Below are 16,182 nucleotides of genomic sequence, written 5' to 3'. Positions count from 1 at the left end.
TGCCAAAGCCACAGCTTCTCTATGAACTTTCTTATTGTTCCATTATTGTCGACGGAAATTATACTGGGAGTAGACTTTTTGAATGAATACAAAGCAATCTTAAAATTTCACGATGCTGAAATAAGTTTAGAGAAAGAAGGTAAGTCAGTAGCTTTGAAATTTGAAGATTGGCTATCAAACCATGACGAAGAAATTAATCGGCTTTACCTCCTGTTAGACAACAGTTCGGAATTTTCTACGGAACTAGACACTAACAATCACTCTGCAAGTACTGACAGGGCTGATACGAAAGTAGGCTGTTTAGGTTTTCTTATTGGTAACGCCACGTAGCACTCTGTGTGAGAATCACTGGCTGTGCTGTGTGCAATCTGTGGCTGGTTTGCATTGTTGTCTGCCATTGTAGAGTTGGGCAGCTGGGCTGTTAACAGCACATAGCGTTGCGCAGTTGGAGGTGAGCCGCCAGCAGTGGTGGATGTGGGGACAGAAATGGCGGAGATTTGAAATTTGTAAAAATAGATGTCATGAACTGCTGTATATATTATGACTTTTGATGACTATTAAGGTAAATACATTGTTTGTTCTCTATTAAAATCTTTCATTTGCTAACTATGCCTATCAGTAGTTAGTGCCTTCTGTAGTTTGAATCTTTTACTTAGCTGGCAGTAGTGGCACTCGCTGTATTGCAGTAGTTCGAGTAACGAAGATTTTTGGTGAGGTAAGTGATTTGTGAAACGTATAGGTTAATGTTAGTCGGGGCCATTCTTTTGTAGGGATTTTTGAAAGTCAGATTGCGTTGCGCTAAAAATATTGTGTGTCAGTTTAAGCACAGTCCTGTTTAATTGTTCAAAGGGGACGTTTCAGTATGAATATCAAGAGCTCAGATGGAAAACCAGATCTAAGCAAAGAAGGGAAAGCAGAAAGGTGGAAGGAGTATATAGAGGGTCTATACAAGGGCAATTTACTTGAGGACAATATTACGGAAATGGAAGGGGATGTAGATGAAGATGAAATGGGAGATACAATACTGTGTGAAGAGTTTGACAGAACACTGAAAGACCTGAGTCGAAACAAGGCCCCCGGAGTAGACTATATTCCATTAGAACTACTGACAGCCTCGGAAGAGCCAGTCCTGACAAAACTCTACCATCTGGTGAGCAAGATGTATGAGACTCGCGAAATACCCTCAGACTTCAAGAAGAATATAATAATTGCAATCCCAAAGAAAGCAGTTGCAGACAGATTTGAATATTACCGAACTATCAGTTTAATAAGTCACGGATGCAAAATACTAACGTGAATTCTTTACAGACGAATGGAAAAATTGGTAGAAGCCGATATCGGGAAAGATCAGTTTGGATTCCGTAGAAATATTGGAACACGTGAGGCAATACTGACCCTACGACTTATCTTAGAAGCTAGATTAAGGAAAGGCAAACCTACATTTCTAGCATTTGTAGACTTAGAGAAAGCTTTTGACAATGTTGACTGGAATACTCTCTTTCAAATTCTGAAGGTGGGAGGGGTAAAATTCAGCGAGCGAAATGCTATATACAATTTGTACAGAAACCAGATGGCAGTTATAAGAGTCGAGGGACATGAAAGGGAAGCAGTGGTTGGGAAGGTAGTGAGACGGGGTTGTAGTCTCTCCCCGATGTTATTCAATCTGTATATTGAGCAAGCAGTAAAGGAAACAAAAGATAAATTCGGAGTAGGTATTAATATCCATGGAGAAGAAATAAAAACTTTGAGGTTCGCCGATGACATTGTAATTCTGTCAGAGACAGCAAACGACTTGGAAGAGCAGTTGAATGGAATGGACGGTGTCATGAAAGGACGGTATAAGATGAACATCAACAAAAGCAAAACGCGGATCATGGCATGTAGTCGAATTAAGTCTGGTGATGCTCAGGGAATTAGATTAGGAAATGAGACACTTAAAGTAGTAAAGGAGTTTTGCTATTTGGGGAGCAAACTAACTGGTGATGGTCGAAGTAGAGAGGATATAAAATGTAGACTGGTAATGGCAAGAAAAGCGTTTCTGAAGAATAGAAATCTAGTATAGATTTAAGTGTCAGGCAGTCGTTTCTAAAAGTATTTGTATGGAGCGTAGCCATGTATGGAAGTGAAACAAGGACGATAAGTGGTTTAGACAAGAAGAGAACAGAAGCTTTCGAAATATGGTGCTACAGAAGAATGCTGAAGATTAGTTGGGTAGATCATATAAGTAATGAGGAGGTACTGAATAGGTTTGGGGAGAAGAGAAGTTTGTGGCACAATTTGATTAGAAGAAGGTATCGGTTGGTAGGACATGCTCTGAGGCATCAAGGGATCACCAATTTAGAACTGGAGGGCAGCGTGGAGGGTAAAAATCTTAGAGGGAGACCATGAGATGAATACACTAAACAGATTCAGAAGGATGTGGGTTGCGGTAGGTACTGGGAGATGAAGAAGCTTGCACAGGATAGAGTAGCATGGAGAGAGAGCTGCATCAAACCAGTCTCAGGACTGAAGACCACAACAACAACAACAACAACAATCTGCGCATAGTGATCTACGCTACCTCAAAATATATACACAATAATACGGTACTTGTCTTGTGGCGTGTTGAACCTTTATCATAACATTATACAGCGTTTTGATTTTTTACATTCGATCGAAAAGTATGCTATCTTTCTAAAATGTATATGGTTTTGTCCTCTGAGGCCGATAGATAGGGAACCTGAAACTCGGATCATGAACCATGAACCGTTCAGTTTGTTAGTAAGAAAGATTACGTGCTGTTGATATAATTTAACCTTTTTTGTTTATTGTCAAAGGCCGTTTCTTCTATAAAGGATACAGTGTGTCCGAATCAAGAAAAATTAACCATGAACCGGTTTCGTTTGTTACTATACAAAGATTATGCGCTGGTGATATGATTTAGTCATTTTTGTTTATTTTTAGTGGTCGTTTCTTTTATTAAGGATGTAGTGTGTCCTAAAAAATAAGTAATTCCTTTCTATTATTTTTTATGAAGGGGTATTTTACATCTAGTATGTTATAGTGGTGTAAATGTTTTGCCTTTCGTCTTATTACTCGAGATATTAAGATAAAGTATGTTAAGTACAGGATCTGGACAGTTTGTGAATTAATCTTTGTAATGATTGCTCATTATCAGCTAATACTACCTAAACCTGAGTTACTGTTAGAATTGGGAGTATAACAAAGTCATCTATTCATGAAGTAACAAAACTTTAAAGAGAGTTCAAAGAAGAGTATTGCTAGTTTATTGGGGTTGATCTACGAAGCAAGGGTGAGAGAGAAATATTTGTTGCATTTCTGGAGATTGCCTCCAGAAGTGGATCTGTAATGCGGAGATTTTTCAAAGGTATACAATGCATGTGGTGAAGCGACAACGGCAGTCCATACCAGTTCTCAACACAAAGAAAGAGAGTTTCTCGTAAAATTCCAAGTTCGTTGATAGGAATTGGAGACTTGACTGCCAGTTAATTAAAGGTCATTAAAATAAATCGATCATTTTATGTTGTAACTTTTCTCTGACTAGCCAACGGACACCACCCATGGCTTGCCTGGATGGACAACCATCGACTGATGGGTGTGAATTAGTTCTCACACTCACCAGTTGGTTAACTTAGAAATTATGCAAGATGGCGAAAATCCGAAAAGATTTGGAGCCATTATATTGGACTTTAAGTTGGATCCGTGCCAACACTGAGGGGAACTTATTCCTTCCTGTTCCAAAACCTGGGGCCAAGACAGGTCACTCAACTTGTGGTCCAAAAAGCCGCGCCGCTCCGTCTGTGTGTGGCAGCCTCCATCCCCGGTCATGTTGGCGATGGGAAACGTTTTGTATGCGTTTGAGATCACTATTCTAACCCCATTCGGCTGCATCTCCTGGATGTCTTCACATCGCGGATACTAGTAGTGTGCAAATTATCACAGTTTTGATACACAAGCACTGTCGTCCATTATCAGAAAAATGGTTCAAATGGCTCTGAGTACTATGGGACTTAACATCTATGGTCATCAGTCCCGTAGAACTTAGAACTACTTAAACCTAACTAACCTAAAGACAGCACACAACACCCAGCCATCACGAGGCAGAGAAAATCCCTGACCCCGCCGGGAATCGTCCATTACCTTGGTATCATCTTTGTGTGAAGGTAGTCCTGTTTGATTGGCATGTTTTGTTGACAGTATGTGTGAAGCAACTACGTTGCTTGCTAACGTGCAGTCACACCATTTGCACCGCGAGCTTCTGGCATTGCAGTTCTAGCGATAGCAATGTGATACGCTTCGTCAATCTGCCACTGTCTTTGTGATTTTATTTCGTAACTCATAACTGATCTCTTAACTTTTCTTAATTTATTTCAGTTCAACAGTTCTTGTTCTCTCTAGGGACTGGAGACATTCTTGTTTAGCTTCCATTGTATTTAGGTGTATTTCCCATTTCCTTATTTGTCCCACAGCAACGTGACATCTTAACATGTGATTCAGAATGTGAGTGGACTCCATAAAACACCGTAACAGCACTACCACACAGTTAGTCTTAGTTTTTAATATATTGGATGTTAAATTACTGTCTATTATAGTTCAATTCTTTTATCTTGGCGCCTCGCGCATGCCCGCCCAGACGCTGGAGATTGCTGCGTTGCCAGTTGCACACGACGCACGTGCCAATAGAAGCAGCGCCATAGCATAGCATAGTTCGCAAGCTTACGTGTAGGGGGGAGCGCGCAGTTCATGACGCAAAGCCGCCACAGCCGCATTAACCCTTTCGCTGCTACAAAGACGTGCTCCCTGCATTCCGCGCTGTGGGCGATTTTGTCACTGCACTGCTCGCCTGTGCAGACACATTGTGTTCCGACTGCTTTGACACTCTTTATCATTCGATTCCACAAAAACTATTTGGCTCAAAAATTAGATTTTTACCTATCTTCTTGACTGATACCTTCCCCCCATAAATGACTTAATTTTGTTTCGATGTTCAACGCACTTATTATGCAGCATTATATATAGTAAACCTTTGCACGAAATTTTGAAGAGTTTGCAGAGGTAAAAGTCCATAGAGTATACTTTCTGTATGGTCGATTTTAGTTGCCACAATGTTGAGAATGAAATGTGGACAAGATACCTATATATTTCATTTAATTTAAGTACCACATAAGTGTCGTATGTAATATTGAGAAATATTCCACCTTTCGCGACTGTAACAAAAGTTTTACTTACACTGGGCACGTTTGGCTTTATTTTAAAGCACTTCAATCAATCAAAAGGAAGTAGACAAAATACATTAAACAAAACTGTGGACTTACAAAAACATTAGGACTTGAATATACCGTCTGTCAGTGAAGTGCTCAGAGCTATGTCAAATATAATTTTGTGTGTGGCACACACAAACAGCATTTATTTGCTAAAACACTGATGAGCCAACACAAAAGTTGAATATTGTGCTACCGCAGCACAAAACTACGAAAGGTGACTTGTCAATGGAGGACACAAAATACAGTCCTCTTATGATGCTTCAAAAGAGAGAAACGCGTCTGGTCTAAATAAGTCGCTTATTACAGTTGCAGAAGAGGGATATATTTCAATACCATTGGTAAAACTGCGACTGTGGAACAAAAACAAGGAATAGAACATGAATACCATTGTGTATGTGTCATACCTTTCATCGATGGAAGTGCTTTAAAATAAAGCCAAACGCGCCGTGTGTATATAAAACTTTTATTACAGTCGCGAAAGACGGAATATTTCTCAATATTACATACGACACCTATGTGGTACTTAAATTAAATGAGATATTGTTGTACAGTAAATATTATATGAAATTTAGGTATCTTGTCCACATTTCATTCTCAACATTGTGGCAACTAAAATCGACCATACGGAAAGTATACGCTATGGACTTTTACCTCTGCAAACTCTTCAAAATTTCGTGCAGTGGTTTACTACATTTAATGCTGCACATCAAAACAAAATTAAGTCGTTTATGGGTGGAAGGTATCAGGCAAGAAGACGTGTAAAAATCAGATTTTTTGGCCAAATAGTTTTTGTGAAATCGAATGATAAGTGTGTCAAAGCAGTGGGAACACCATGTGTCTGCACTGGCGAGAAGTGCAGTGATGACAAAATCGCGCACAGCGCGGAATGCGGGGAGCACGTGTCTGCAGCAGCGAAAAAGTTAATGAAGAGGCAAAGCACTAGAAATTTCATTCAAACGAATAAAATTCGTGAAGTAAGGCACTCCAATATTGTTTTTAAATTAAGAAAATATTACACACCGCACAAGGTTTGAACTCATAACCTTTCACTTGGCAGCCCAACACCTTAACCGTTCCGCTACCTCAGCTCATCAAACAGTGTAACGCCATGAGAACTCTAACACCTCACGCAACTACTTATAAACACTGTTGGTATGACTATGAATTACTCAAGCTTCGTCGAAGTACAATAGGAAATAAACAAACACCGTTGTTCTTTATTGCGAAAAAGCAGTTCGTGAGATTGAAACAAACACCTTTCCTTGATATCACCTGAATTAGGAGTGTTATTGCTTGTTTGGTTTAATTAATTAATAGAATATGAAGCAATTGGTATAAAGAATGGTTTTGCCAAACTTTCTGTAAAAGAAAGTCTGCTATCAAGACATTGCTTTTGTTCTATTACTTTATTTATGACTGAACATTTCTAAAACTGAAGACACTCGTCCGTGCTCTGCACTGCTGTCGAGATCTGGCAACGTCGTTCTCTGTTCATTGGCTGACTGTGTTTTGTGACGTCAGATGCGCAGAACGAACCTAAACTCGGCCGCCAAGATATATGACGCGCACTTTAGTCATCTGCAGCTTTCCACTGTCACTTTTCTTTAATTGCATCATTAGTTTCGGCGAAGAAACAGTAGATGAAGAAGGCAGATGTTTCCATGGCCTGGGGGCAGGAATATCAGATGAATGGAACTGTCTGGCGGATGGGAAACAGGAATAGAGATTATAATCTCAGCGTCAATCAACTTTCTCTAGAGACGTGAGGACAGACAAGGTACCATTCCTACTTCAGTCGCCACAAATCCTGAATATCCTACGATCCTTGAGAGGTGAGTTCTTTACGTGTAGCTTCCCGTGGAAACTGTAGAATGGATTTCTTCAGCAACGCCATGAACAACTGTTGTATTTCCTTCACAAACTTGTGTGCAACAGCTTACATAAAAGGCATTTTGTTGTAAAATAACCACAACCGGTTGCTAAAAATCTATTGCATTTGTCCACATTTAGTCTCGACCTAATTGTTAACATCTGATAGAATGTTTTTTTTTTTTTAATGTATGGTGAATATCACGATTCTGTAACTTTGAAAAATAATCTGTGATTTCCTTCAGTATTATGAATATGTGGGTTTTGTATGTAGTTTGCCATCGTTCCAAACATGAGGATGTCACACTCTATGTAAGAGCCACGCATTCACTCAGCGTTAAGTAATTAATAATTACTTTTCAAAATTATAGACATCATAACATTACACTTGAGTGTCAGTGTTGAAAAGATCCTGAAAACTCTCATAGGTAAGGAACTGCCAGTCGTCATGAACTGAGTGAATCTGGTAGAACACCAAAGCCACTGAAGTGGGAAGACTCATTTGGCACCGGAGAGCGTCAGTTAGGTAATAAGAAAGCGACCCACATCGTTAGCGAACGGCGCGGTCAAGTGCGGCGTGATAACGAGCGGTTTCTCTGCACACTAAGAGCAGTTTAAATGAATTATTTTTCAGTTTTTAACCTTTGTGTTTATACTACGGAATGAAACATAATATTATACCGGCAGTGAACCAGGTGATGACCAAGCATGTTATCTGCAATATGAATCCAATGCAATATTGTTCTAACTACAACATGGTTGCAGCACCAATCTTAAATAAAACGTGACGTGTGAGCCTGACTTTGTCAGGTCGACTGCAATTGTACGCAAACACGATAACCACGGTATGGTTGTCGTTCAATAGCGTTTATGACACAATAAGAAACATCAAAAAACCCGCTGTATAACTGTATACATGAGTTGTGGAAGAATATATAACTTTTGAAATTCTTAAGGTATATGACAAGTTCTAAACCTTACTACCATTTGAAAACACACTGACTTTTTGTGGAGGTTTTGTCATTTGTTGAAAGGGGATTGCCATTTTTCCTTACTACGTATCGTTTTAATGTAGTCAAAGGCGCGACAGATGGTTTCGATGCTTTTCCATGGGTCATCGTTTTATTAATTACCTATTCAACAGCTTGTTCCATGTTTTTCCTGAACCAATCATATCTCTCCGTTTTGTCAAATGAAGAAAACAGACGACCGGGGAGGAATGGACCTTACAAGCAGACCATTTCCTCCCATACCCATTTGTATTAAGAAAATATTCAGTAACCACTGTTTAAATTTTTTTACTACTGAATTGTAAAACAAAGATAGCTAAGAACTCGGTGACTTAGGTAGAATAAATGTTGATTGTGAAGAGAGAAATATGATATTCTTACCCCAGCAGTAAACGGCCCGGAAAGTTACAATAGAGCAGCAAATTTACTTACTTTTATAGGCAGTCTACGCAACTTGCTCGCGACAACAGTTGCTACCTTACTAAACCATAAAGACATTGGTTTGCTTAACTGGTGTCAGCCTGAGCGCGCCCTACCACCTCCAGACGAAATCAGACGACCGAGACTTCTCTGACTCTATAGTCCATTCCGCCTCCCCTCCCCACTCCTTCTCCCCTACATCTGACTGTTGACAAATCTACAAAGTTTCTGGTATTACACTTTTTGAATTACATTCACTGTGGCTATAAGCAAAGCCAGAGTAGTACAGGAGTGATGTGCCGTACCTGCTCAGCCACGGCCGATATGTTGAGGGCGAGGTCGAAGCCGGAGGGCCCGCCGCCCACTACCAGCACCCGGCGGCCCTTGAAGGGCTCCGGCCTCCGGTACTCGTGGGAGTGCGTCTGCCGGCCGCGGAACAGGTCGCGCCCCTCCACCGCTGGGTACTTGGGACACCAGAATTGTCTGCGAACAGAGGCCGGATGTCTCACTCCAGAGTTATCTCTTAGATAAGAAAGAGAATGACATAGAATTCGCCCGGCAATTCCAGTCAATGATCACAAACAAACTTGAGCCAGACTACCGATTTCGGTGCATAATCACCATATCTCAAGAAAAAAACAACAAAACAGAGCTACTGAAACATGCACGGTGAACATCAACACAAAACCGACAAACTACAGGGACGGATTCCTGACTGGAGAAGGAGAAAGGTACTCTGAATATGTGTCCGGAAATGCACCGTTGCCACAGTAGATGGCGCTGACTGACAGATGACACTTCCTCTGACCACGTGCCATGTGTTCCTCGTGTGTTGCAGGTTATGTGATTGATGCAGCGTCCTGTAAGCAGCGGAATGGCCCGGTATTCAAGTCGACAACAAGCCGAGATGATATTTGTGTGCGGGCAAGCTGACGAAATCGGTCGAGAGGCAGCGCAGCTGTACCAAAGCAAGTACCGTCACAGACACCGACCACATCACATAACATTTCAAGCACTTATTGGGCATTTGAGTGATCATGAGTCCTTTCACATAGTTGACGCGTAGGGAAGCGGCAAACTGTGCTTGCACCATAGTTGGAGGACCGGATTCTACAGATATTGAGCCGAACCCTAGTACAAGCTCCAGGCAAGCGGTCCGCAAACACGGTTTAAGCCGAAGTACGATTATGTGTACCCTGAATGGTACACAGTTCTATCCCTTTCACCTGCAGTACCATGGAGGCGACTTTGAACATGTGACATGCATGCAATTCTACTCTGTACTATGTTCAGGGACGATTTATTGTCATTTGCACACACTGTCCATTTCCAGATACATGTTCATTGGGCCTCTTTTCTTCCATTTCCAGTCAGGCATTTGTCCCTGCAGTTTTTCGCTTTTGTTAATGTTCACCCTGTATACCTCTTGTAAACAATTTAATGTGGTATTTACAGGTACTCACGCTGTAACAGCTTGCGTTGTCAGAAATGATAAGTTCTGTCTAGCTAGAAGAGGGAGACCAGATGGCGTTATGCTTGGCACGCTAGATGGCGTTGCCATAGGTCAAACGCATATCAAGTGCGTTTTTTAAATAGGAATCTCCATTTTTTATTACATATTCATGTAGTACGTAAACAATCAACTATAAAATAATAAATTACCACTAATTTAATGTAGATAGAATACTAGTGGTTAAAATATTTTTGAGGTGCACGTGAATAAAACTACAGAAGCCTTACTTTATTTTCATATGATTAATGCAAAAAATCGCGTCGTACAGGTATAATAATGCAGTGCAGGCCGGGTCAAAATGAGAACGATGTTCCTGTTCTCAGCGAACAAGAGTGCAGTTGCGAAATGCAAAACAGGTTTGTGACGTAAACTCGTCAGATGTCGCTCCTTCACACATATTTCACGAGTATGTACTGTGCCATGCAATTAAGTGAAAATCTACTCATTAACTAAAATGTATTATAACTTGTTACAGTAATTATATAAAATATAACAAAAATAGATAAATAAATTTTTTAAAAATTTCTTAAAAGAAAATGTGTAAGTGACTGACTTAATGTGATTGCAAAAAGCTATGGCGGTAACTTATATAACTGTAATAATAACAAGAATATGGAGCTAACAAAATAATCCGAGTAAGTCGTTCTTATTCTTCAATTCTTATTGATTCCTCCTGGTTTTTGTATGTATTGTATATTAACCGTCTTTCCTTACAGCTTACACCATTTTTGTGAGGATTTCTTGGACCAATTTGCATTGTCCAATGTAGGTCTACAAATCGTAAAAGCACACCTTGATTTTTCCTTATTCTCGCTTCCATTATGAAGTGCAACATCCGAACCCTTCCTAAAGCAAATACAGAGAATCGTCATGGTACTTAGAAGATTGAACAAATCTTCGAAAGACATTGCGAACAGTACGTTTGTTCATAGCCTTCGGGATTATTCTTGCGCATATTGTGTACTTACCAGGCAGGGTTGACAGAGGACATTGAAAAACTGCAAAGAACGGTAGGTTGTTTTGTACTGTCGCAAACTGGGGAGAGAGTGTCACGGGTACCATGAGTCCGCGTTCCTATCACTAAAACATTAGGTGTTTTTCGTTGGGGCGAAACCTTTTTACGGATGTTCAATCACTGACCTTCATCTCCGAATGCTTGCTTTTCGGGAGTGGAAAGGTCGAGAAATAGTCTGATAGTGGTTGTATGAACCCTCTCACTACGTGTGACTTGCATAGGAATTATGTATATGTAAATGACTGTTGTTTGGAGCTTCATTTGACCTCACAGAATTTATAGTTGCAAAAGGAATAAATATAATTGCTTTTAGATCTGATTATGTGCATCCACGGTATGTTTCCCGGTTCTGTACACATTATAAAGTCGCTCGTCGCAGGCGGTAGATACTTCGTGCTTATAGAGCGAAACTGGGGCAGGTAGGTCTCTAGTGTAATATACGGTATCTTTCTATGAGGTTGTATCACACTTTATTACATTTCTCTTTCATGCCCTTTATCCTGAACATGATTTCTGTGGTAAGCCAACTATGCTTTTCATCTCACAATTTTCTGCGGCCTTAGTTATTTTTAAGCTAAAGCGGAATGTCATGCCTTAACTACAGTGTTTATTCTCTTTGCTCTTGTATCGTTGTTTGGTCTCACAAAAGGCTAAAACAGCTCATCTATTCTGGGATTTATTGGCGGTTAATACAATGGCTCACTGGAAAATGCAATCGCACAAGCACAACTGAAAAGCTGTATATAGCAACTGAAAAGTAGCAAACTGCGCAGAGCATCTCACCCGGTACACACAGCAACGGAGTCGAATTCGTAGGTGTGCAACCCGCGTGTCCGCAGGTCGGTGACTTCCACTGCCCAGCGTGAGCCGCGTGGGCTCACCTTCTCCACGTGCTGCTGGAACTGCGAAGAAAGAAATGGCTTCTCACCACAAAATATTTCTCCTCTAACCAATTCAGCTGTCTTTGGCATTTATGTACCACCACCCAGTCATTGTCTTTCAACATGATTTGATACACTTCAGAAAAAGAACAATTGTGAGGCGTTGTGTGTTCTAATAGTGAAGAAGTACTTAAGCCACTGTTCCTGAATGCTCATGGGAAGGTCAGGTTTAGAATAATCGGTTCCTTGAAAGTAAAATAAGTTACTATCTCTTTCCCTTTGCTCGGTAATTCACACCAAACAACCACCTACCTTCTATCTGTCTACGAGTATATACGAATACATAAAGAAGAGAGTCCGTTTGTTCATTTGTTTGCTTGTAATTCATACAAATCTATAGTTTTATTACGACCTTGATGAAATCTGTCCTTCAGGGCAAGAGGAAGATCATTGTCTACATAAGACTTCAGAATCCGATTTCAAACATATACAGGCTGGTCCGTTGATCGTGACCGGGCCAAAAATATCACGAAATAAGCGTCAAACGAAAAAACTACAAAGAACGAAACTCGTCTACCTTGAAGAGGGAGACCAGATGGCGTTGTGCTTGGCACGCTAGATGGCGTTGCCATAGGTCAAACGCTTATCAAGTGCGTTTTTTAAATAGGAACCCCCATCTTTTATTACATATTCATGTAGTACGTAAAGAAGTATCAATGTTTTAGAGGGACCACTTTTTCTGATTTGTGATAGACGGCGCTGTAATAGTCACAATCATATGGCTCACAATTTTAGACGAACAGTTGGTAACAGGTAGGTTTTTTTAAATTGAAATACAGGACGTAGGTACGTTTGAACATGCTATTTCGGTTGTTCCAATAACATACATGTTCCTTTGTGAACTTATCATATCTGACAACGCAAGCTGTTACAGCGTGAGTACCTGTAAATAACACATTAATGCAATAAATGCACGAAATGATGTCCGTAAACGTCAATGCATTTGGCAATAAGAGTAACGACATTCCTCTCAACAGTGAATAGTTCGCCTTCCGTAATGTTCGCACATGCATTGACAATGCGCCGACGCATGTTGTCAGGCATTGTCGGTAGATCACGATACCAAACATCCTTCAACTTTCCCCACAGATAGAAATCCGGGGACGTCAGATGAGGTGAACGTGCCGGCCATGGTATGGTGCTTCGACGACCAATCCACCTGTCATGAAATATGCTATTCAATACCGCTTCAACCGCACGCGAGCTATGGGCCGGACATCCATCATGTTGGAAGTACATCGCCATTCTGTCATGCAGTGAAACACATTGTAGTAACATCGGTAGAACATTACGTAGGAAATCAGTATATATTGCACCATTTAGATTGCCATCGATAAAGTGGTGGTGAATTATCCTTCCACCCATAATGCCGAATATACATCAACTCGCCAAGGTCGCTGATGTTCCAATTGTTCCAGCCACAGTGGACTTTTCGTTGCCCAATTATGGTGGTTTACGTTAGCGCTGTTGGTGAATGACGCTTCGTCACTAAATGGAACGAGTACAAAAAGTCCGTCATCGTCCCGTAATTTCTCTTGTGCCCAGTGTCAGAACTGCACACGACGTTCAAAGTCGGCGCCATGCAATTCCTGGTGTATAGAAATATGGTACGGGTGCAATCGATGTTGATGTAGCATTCTCAACACCGGCGTTTTTGAGATTCCCGATTCTCGCGCAATTTGTGTGCTACTGATGTGCGGATTAGCCGCGACAGCAGCTAAAACACCTACTTGGGCTTCATTATTTGTTGCAGGTCGTGGTTGACGTTCTACATGTGGCTGAACGCTTCCTGTTTCCTTAAATAACGTAACTATCCGGCGAACAGTCGGGACACTTGGATGATGTCGTCCAGGATACCGAGCAGCATACATAGCACACGCCCGTTGGGCATTTTGATCACAATAGCCATACATCAACACGATATCGAGCTTTTCCGCAATTGGTAAACGAGCCATTTTAACACGGGTAATGTATCACGATGCAAATACCATCCGCACTGGCGGAATGTTACGTGATACCACGTACTTATACGTTTGTGACTATTACAGCGCCATCTGTCACAAAGAGAAAACAGTGGTCTAAAACATTCATATATCTTTACGTACTACACTATCATTTAATAAAAAATGGGGGTTCCTGTTTTTGACCTATGGCAGCACCATCTGGCGGGCCAACCATAGCGCAATCTGGTTTCCCCCTTCAAGCTAGACAAATTTCGTTCTTTGCAGTTTTTTTCGTTTGACGCTTAATTCGTGATATATTTAGGCCAGTCACTATCAATGGACCACCCTGTATATCTTATATATAATATACACACAAGGGAAAAAAGCGCAATACTGCGATAGAGTTGTGCGACAGCGTATTTCTCCATCTGCAAGATGTTATCTATTCAAATTTCACGCCGGTCGCATAAGAGTGGTGCTAATAGCGCAACTAAGAGGATGCAAATCAGGTTTGCTTTAAATACGCGCTGTAACGGGCATGAGAGTCGGTTAGCTTTGAGACTGGACGCAGTGAGCTAATGCTAGTCAAGAATCCCCTTAAGACAACAAAGATGCCATTATCGACACCTCACTAACTTTGGACTAGGTCGTGTAACAGGGCTACGAGAATCTGGATGTCCCTTCTGCGATACTGCAGAAATACTGGCAGGAATGTAGCCACCGTACGTGGCAGCGGTGTTCATGAGAATGTGCGGTCTCAAGAAGACCGGGCTGCGGATGGCATGTGGCATTATCGAAAGGGAAGACCATACGGTTCGACGTATGGCAGTGGTGCATCGTACTGCATCTGTAGCTGCAGCAATTGGCACCACAGCGACACACAAATCTATTACAAATCGGTCACTTCAACGGCAGATCCGAGCCAGACACCCTGTAGCGTGCATTCCACCGATCTCAAACAACCGCCATTTGCGACTTCAGTGGTGTAAAGGCGAGAGCTCATTGGAGGGCAGGGTGAATGTCTGTCGTGTTTTCTGATGAAAGCTGGTTCCGCTAAGACGTCAGAGAGGCTTTTTGTTGGATATAAGTAGCCCGGCTGAGGGCCTGGAACCAACATGTCTGCGTGATAGACGCACTGGACCTGTACTTTGGGTTATTACCTAGGGTGCCATTCCGTATCACAGCAGGAGCGCTCTCATGGTTGTACCACGCACTCTGAGTGGGTGATTCGACCGGTTGTGCTGCCATTCATAGACAGCATTCCATCGGGTGTTTTCCAACAGGTTAACGCTCAGATGCTCTACAGAGTGCCAACATATCGTCTTGACCTTCTGGATGACAAGATCTGTCTCCAAAAGAGTGTATTTGAGTGATTATTGGACGACAGCACTAGCGCCATCCAGACACAGCATTACCCGTATCCCTGTTGACCGACGAAATGCAAGAGGCATGGATCTTCGTCCCACAAACTGACATCCGGCAACTGTACAACACAATGCATGCACGCTTGCATGTTTGCGTTCAGCATTCTCTCGTATACACCGGTTGTTAATGTAGTAGAATTTCACATTTGCGAAGGCTTACTTTGCGCTTACATTAATCTGTGATCTTGCAATTTTAGTCGGTTAAATAAGTTACCTAGACAAATGCATTTTCGAAATTTCATTTCTCGACATTAATTATTTTTACATGGATATGGGGTCCGTTTTTTCGGACATGTCCGCAAGAACAGACATCACTAATGACCTGCAGCCGTATAGAACGAAATTAGAATTATATATTGATACCTTCAGCTGCTGACGGGCGTGTTGGGTAGGGACACTACGAATGTAGTGTGTGGACATGTAAGGTGAGAATGTGGGACTCGTAGGAGGCGTGCGCGAGATAGTCCCTGCAGACGTACTATCCTCTGTGCCTTCGGTGACTCAGATGGAGAGTCACCTTTCGCCACGTTAGCGGTACGGACGTCTTGTTTACGTCCTCGACACGCAGCTCGCTCGCGGAGTTGTTTACGTAATTCTGCCGTCTTAGCGCGCTTGATTTCCTTCCACAGAGAATGGCTTATGCCCACAGAAAATCTACACTGAAAATTAGCTTTGCACCTGAATATGCCCGACCAAAAGCATTGGAAATCGAACTGTTTATCAGAGATGAAGTCAAGATTGATTGCAACGGTCTTGTTGGCATCCACCTGTCTATAGTGAACA

The 16,182-nt window shown here is 41.6% G+C and overlaps 1 protein-coding gene across 2 annotated transcripts in view; it reads right to left on the bottom strand.

The window, feature by feature from the left end:
* LOC126481589 (senecionine N-oxygenase-like) overlaps positions 1-16,182 on the bottom strand; it is a 59,307-nt gene that overhangs the window by 24,437 nt on the left and 18,688 nt on the right. For both annotated transcript variants that reach the window (XM_050105449.1, XM_050105448.1), the window contains 2 exons: positions 11,875-11,993; positions 8,869-9,046 (listed from right to left, as the gene is read on the bottom strand). In XM_050105449.1, the coding sequence (XP_049961406.1) occupies positions 8,869-9,046; positions 11,875-11,993 (297 nt within the window). The remainder of the gene's footprint in view (positions 1-8,868; positions 9,047-11,874; positions 11,994-16,182) is intronic.

The sequence above is a fragment of the Schistocerca serialis genome, chromosome 5 (assembly GCF_023864345.2).
Source record: "Schistocerca serialis cubense isolate TAMUIC-IGC-003099 chromosome 5, iqSchSeri2.2, whole genome shotgun sequence".
In the NCBI taxonomy this organism is placed as follows: Eukaryota; Metazoa; Arthropoda; class Insecta; order Orthoptera; family Acrididae; genus Schistocerca; species Schistocerca serialis.
The sequence above is the reverse complement of the archived record's forward strand: the minus strand, read 5'-3'. Positions and strand labels throughout refer to the sequence as shown.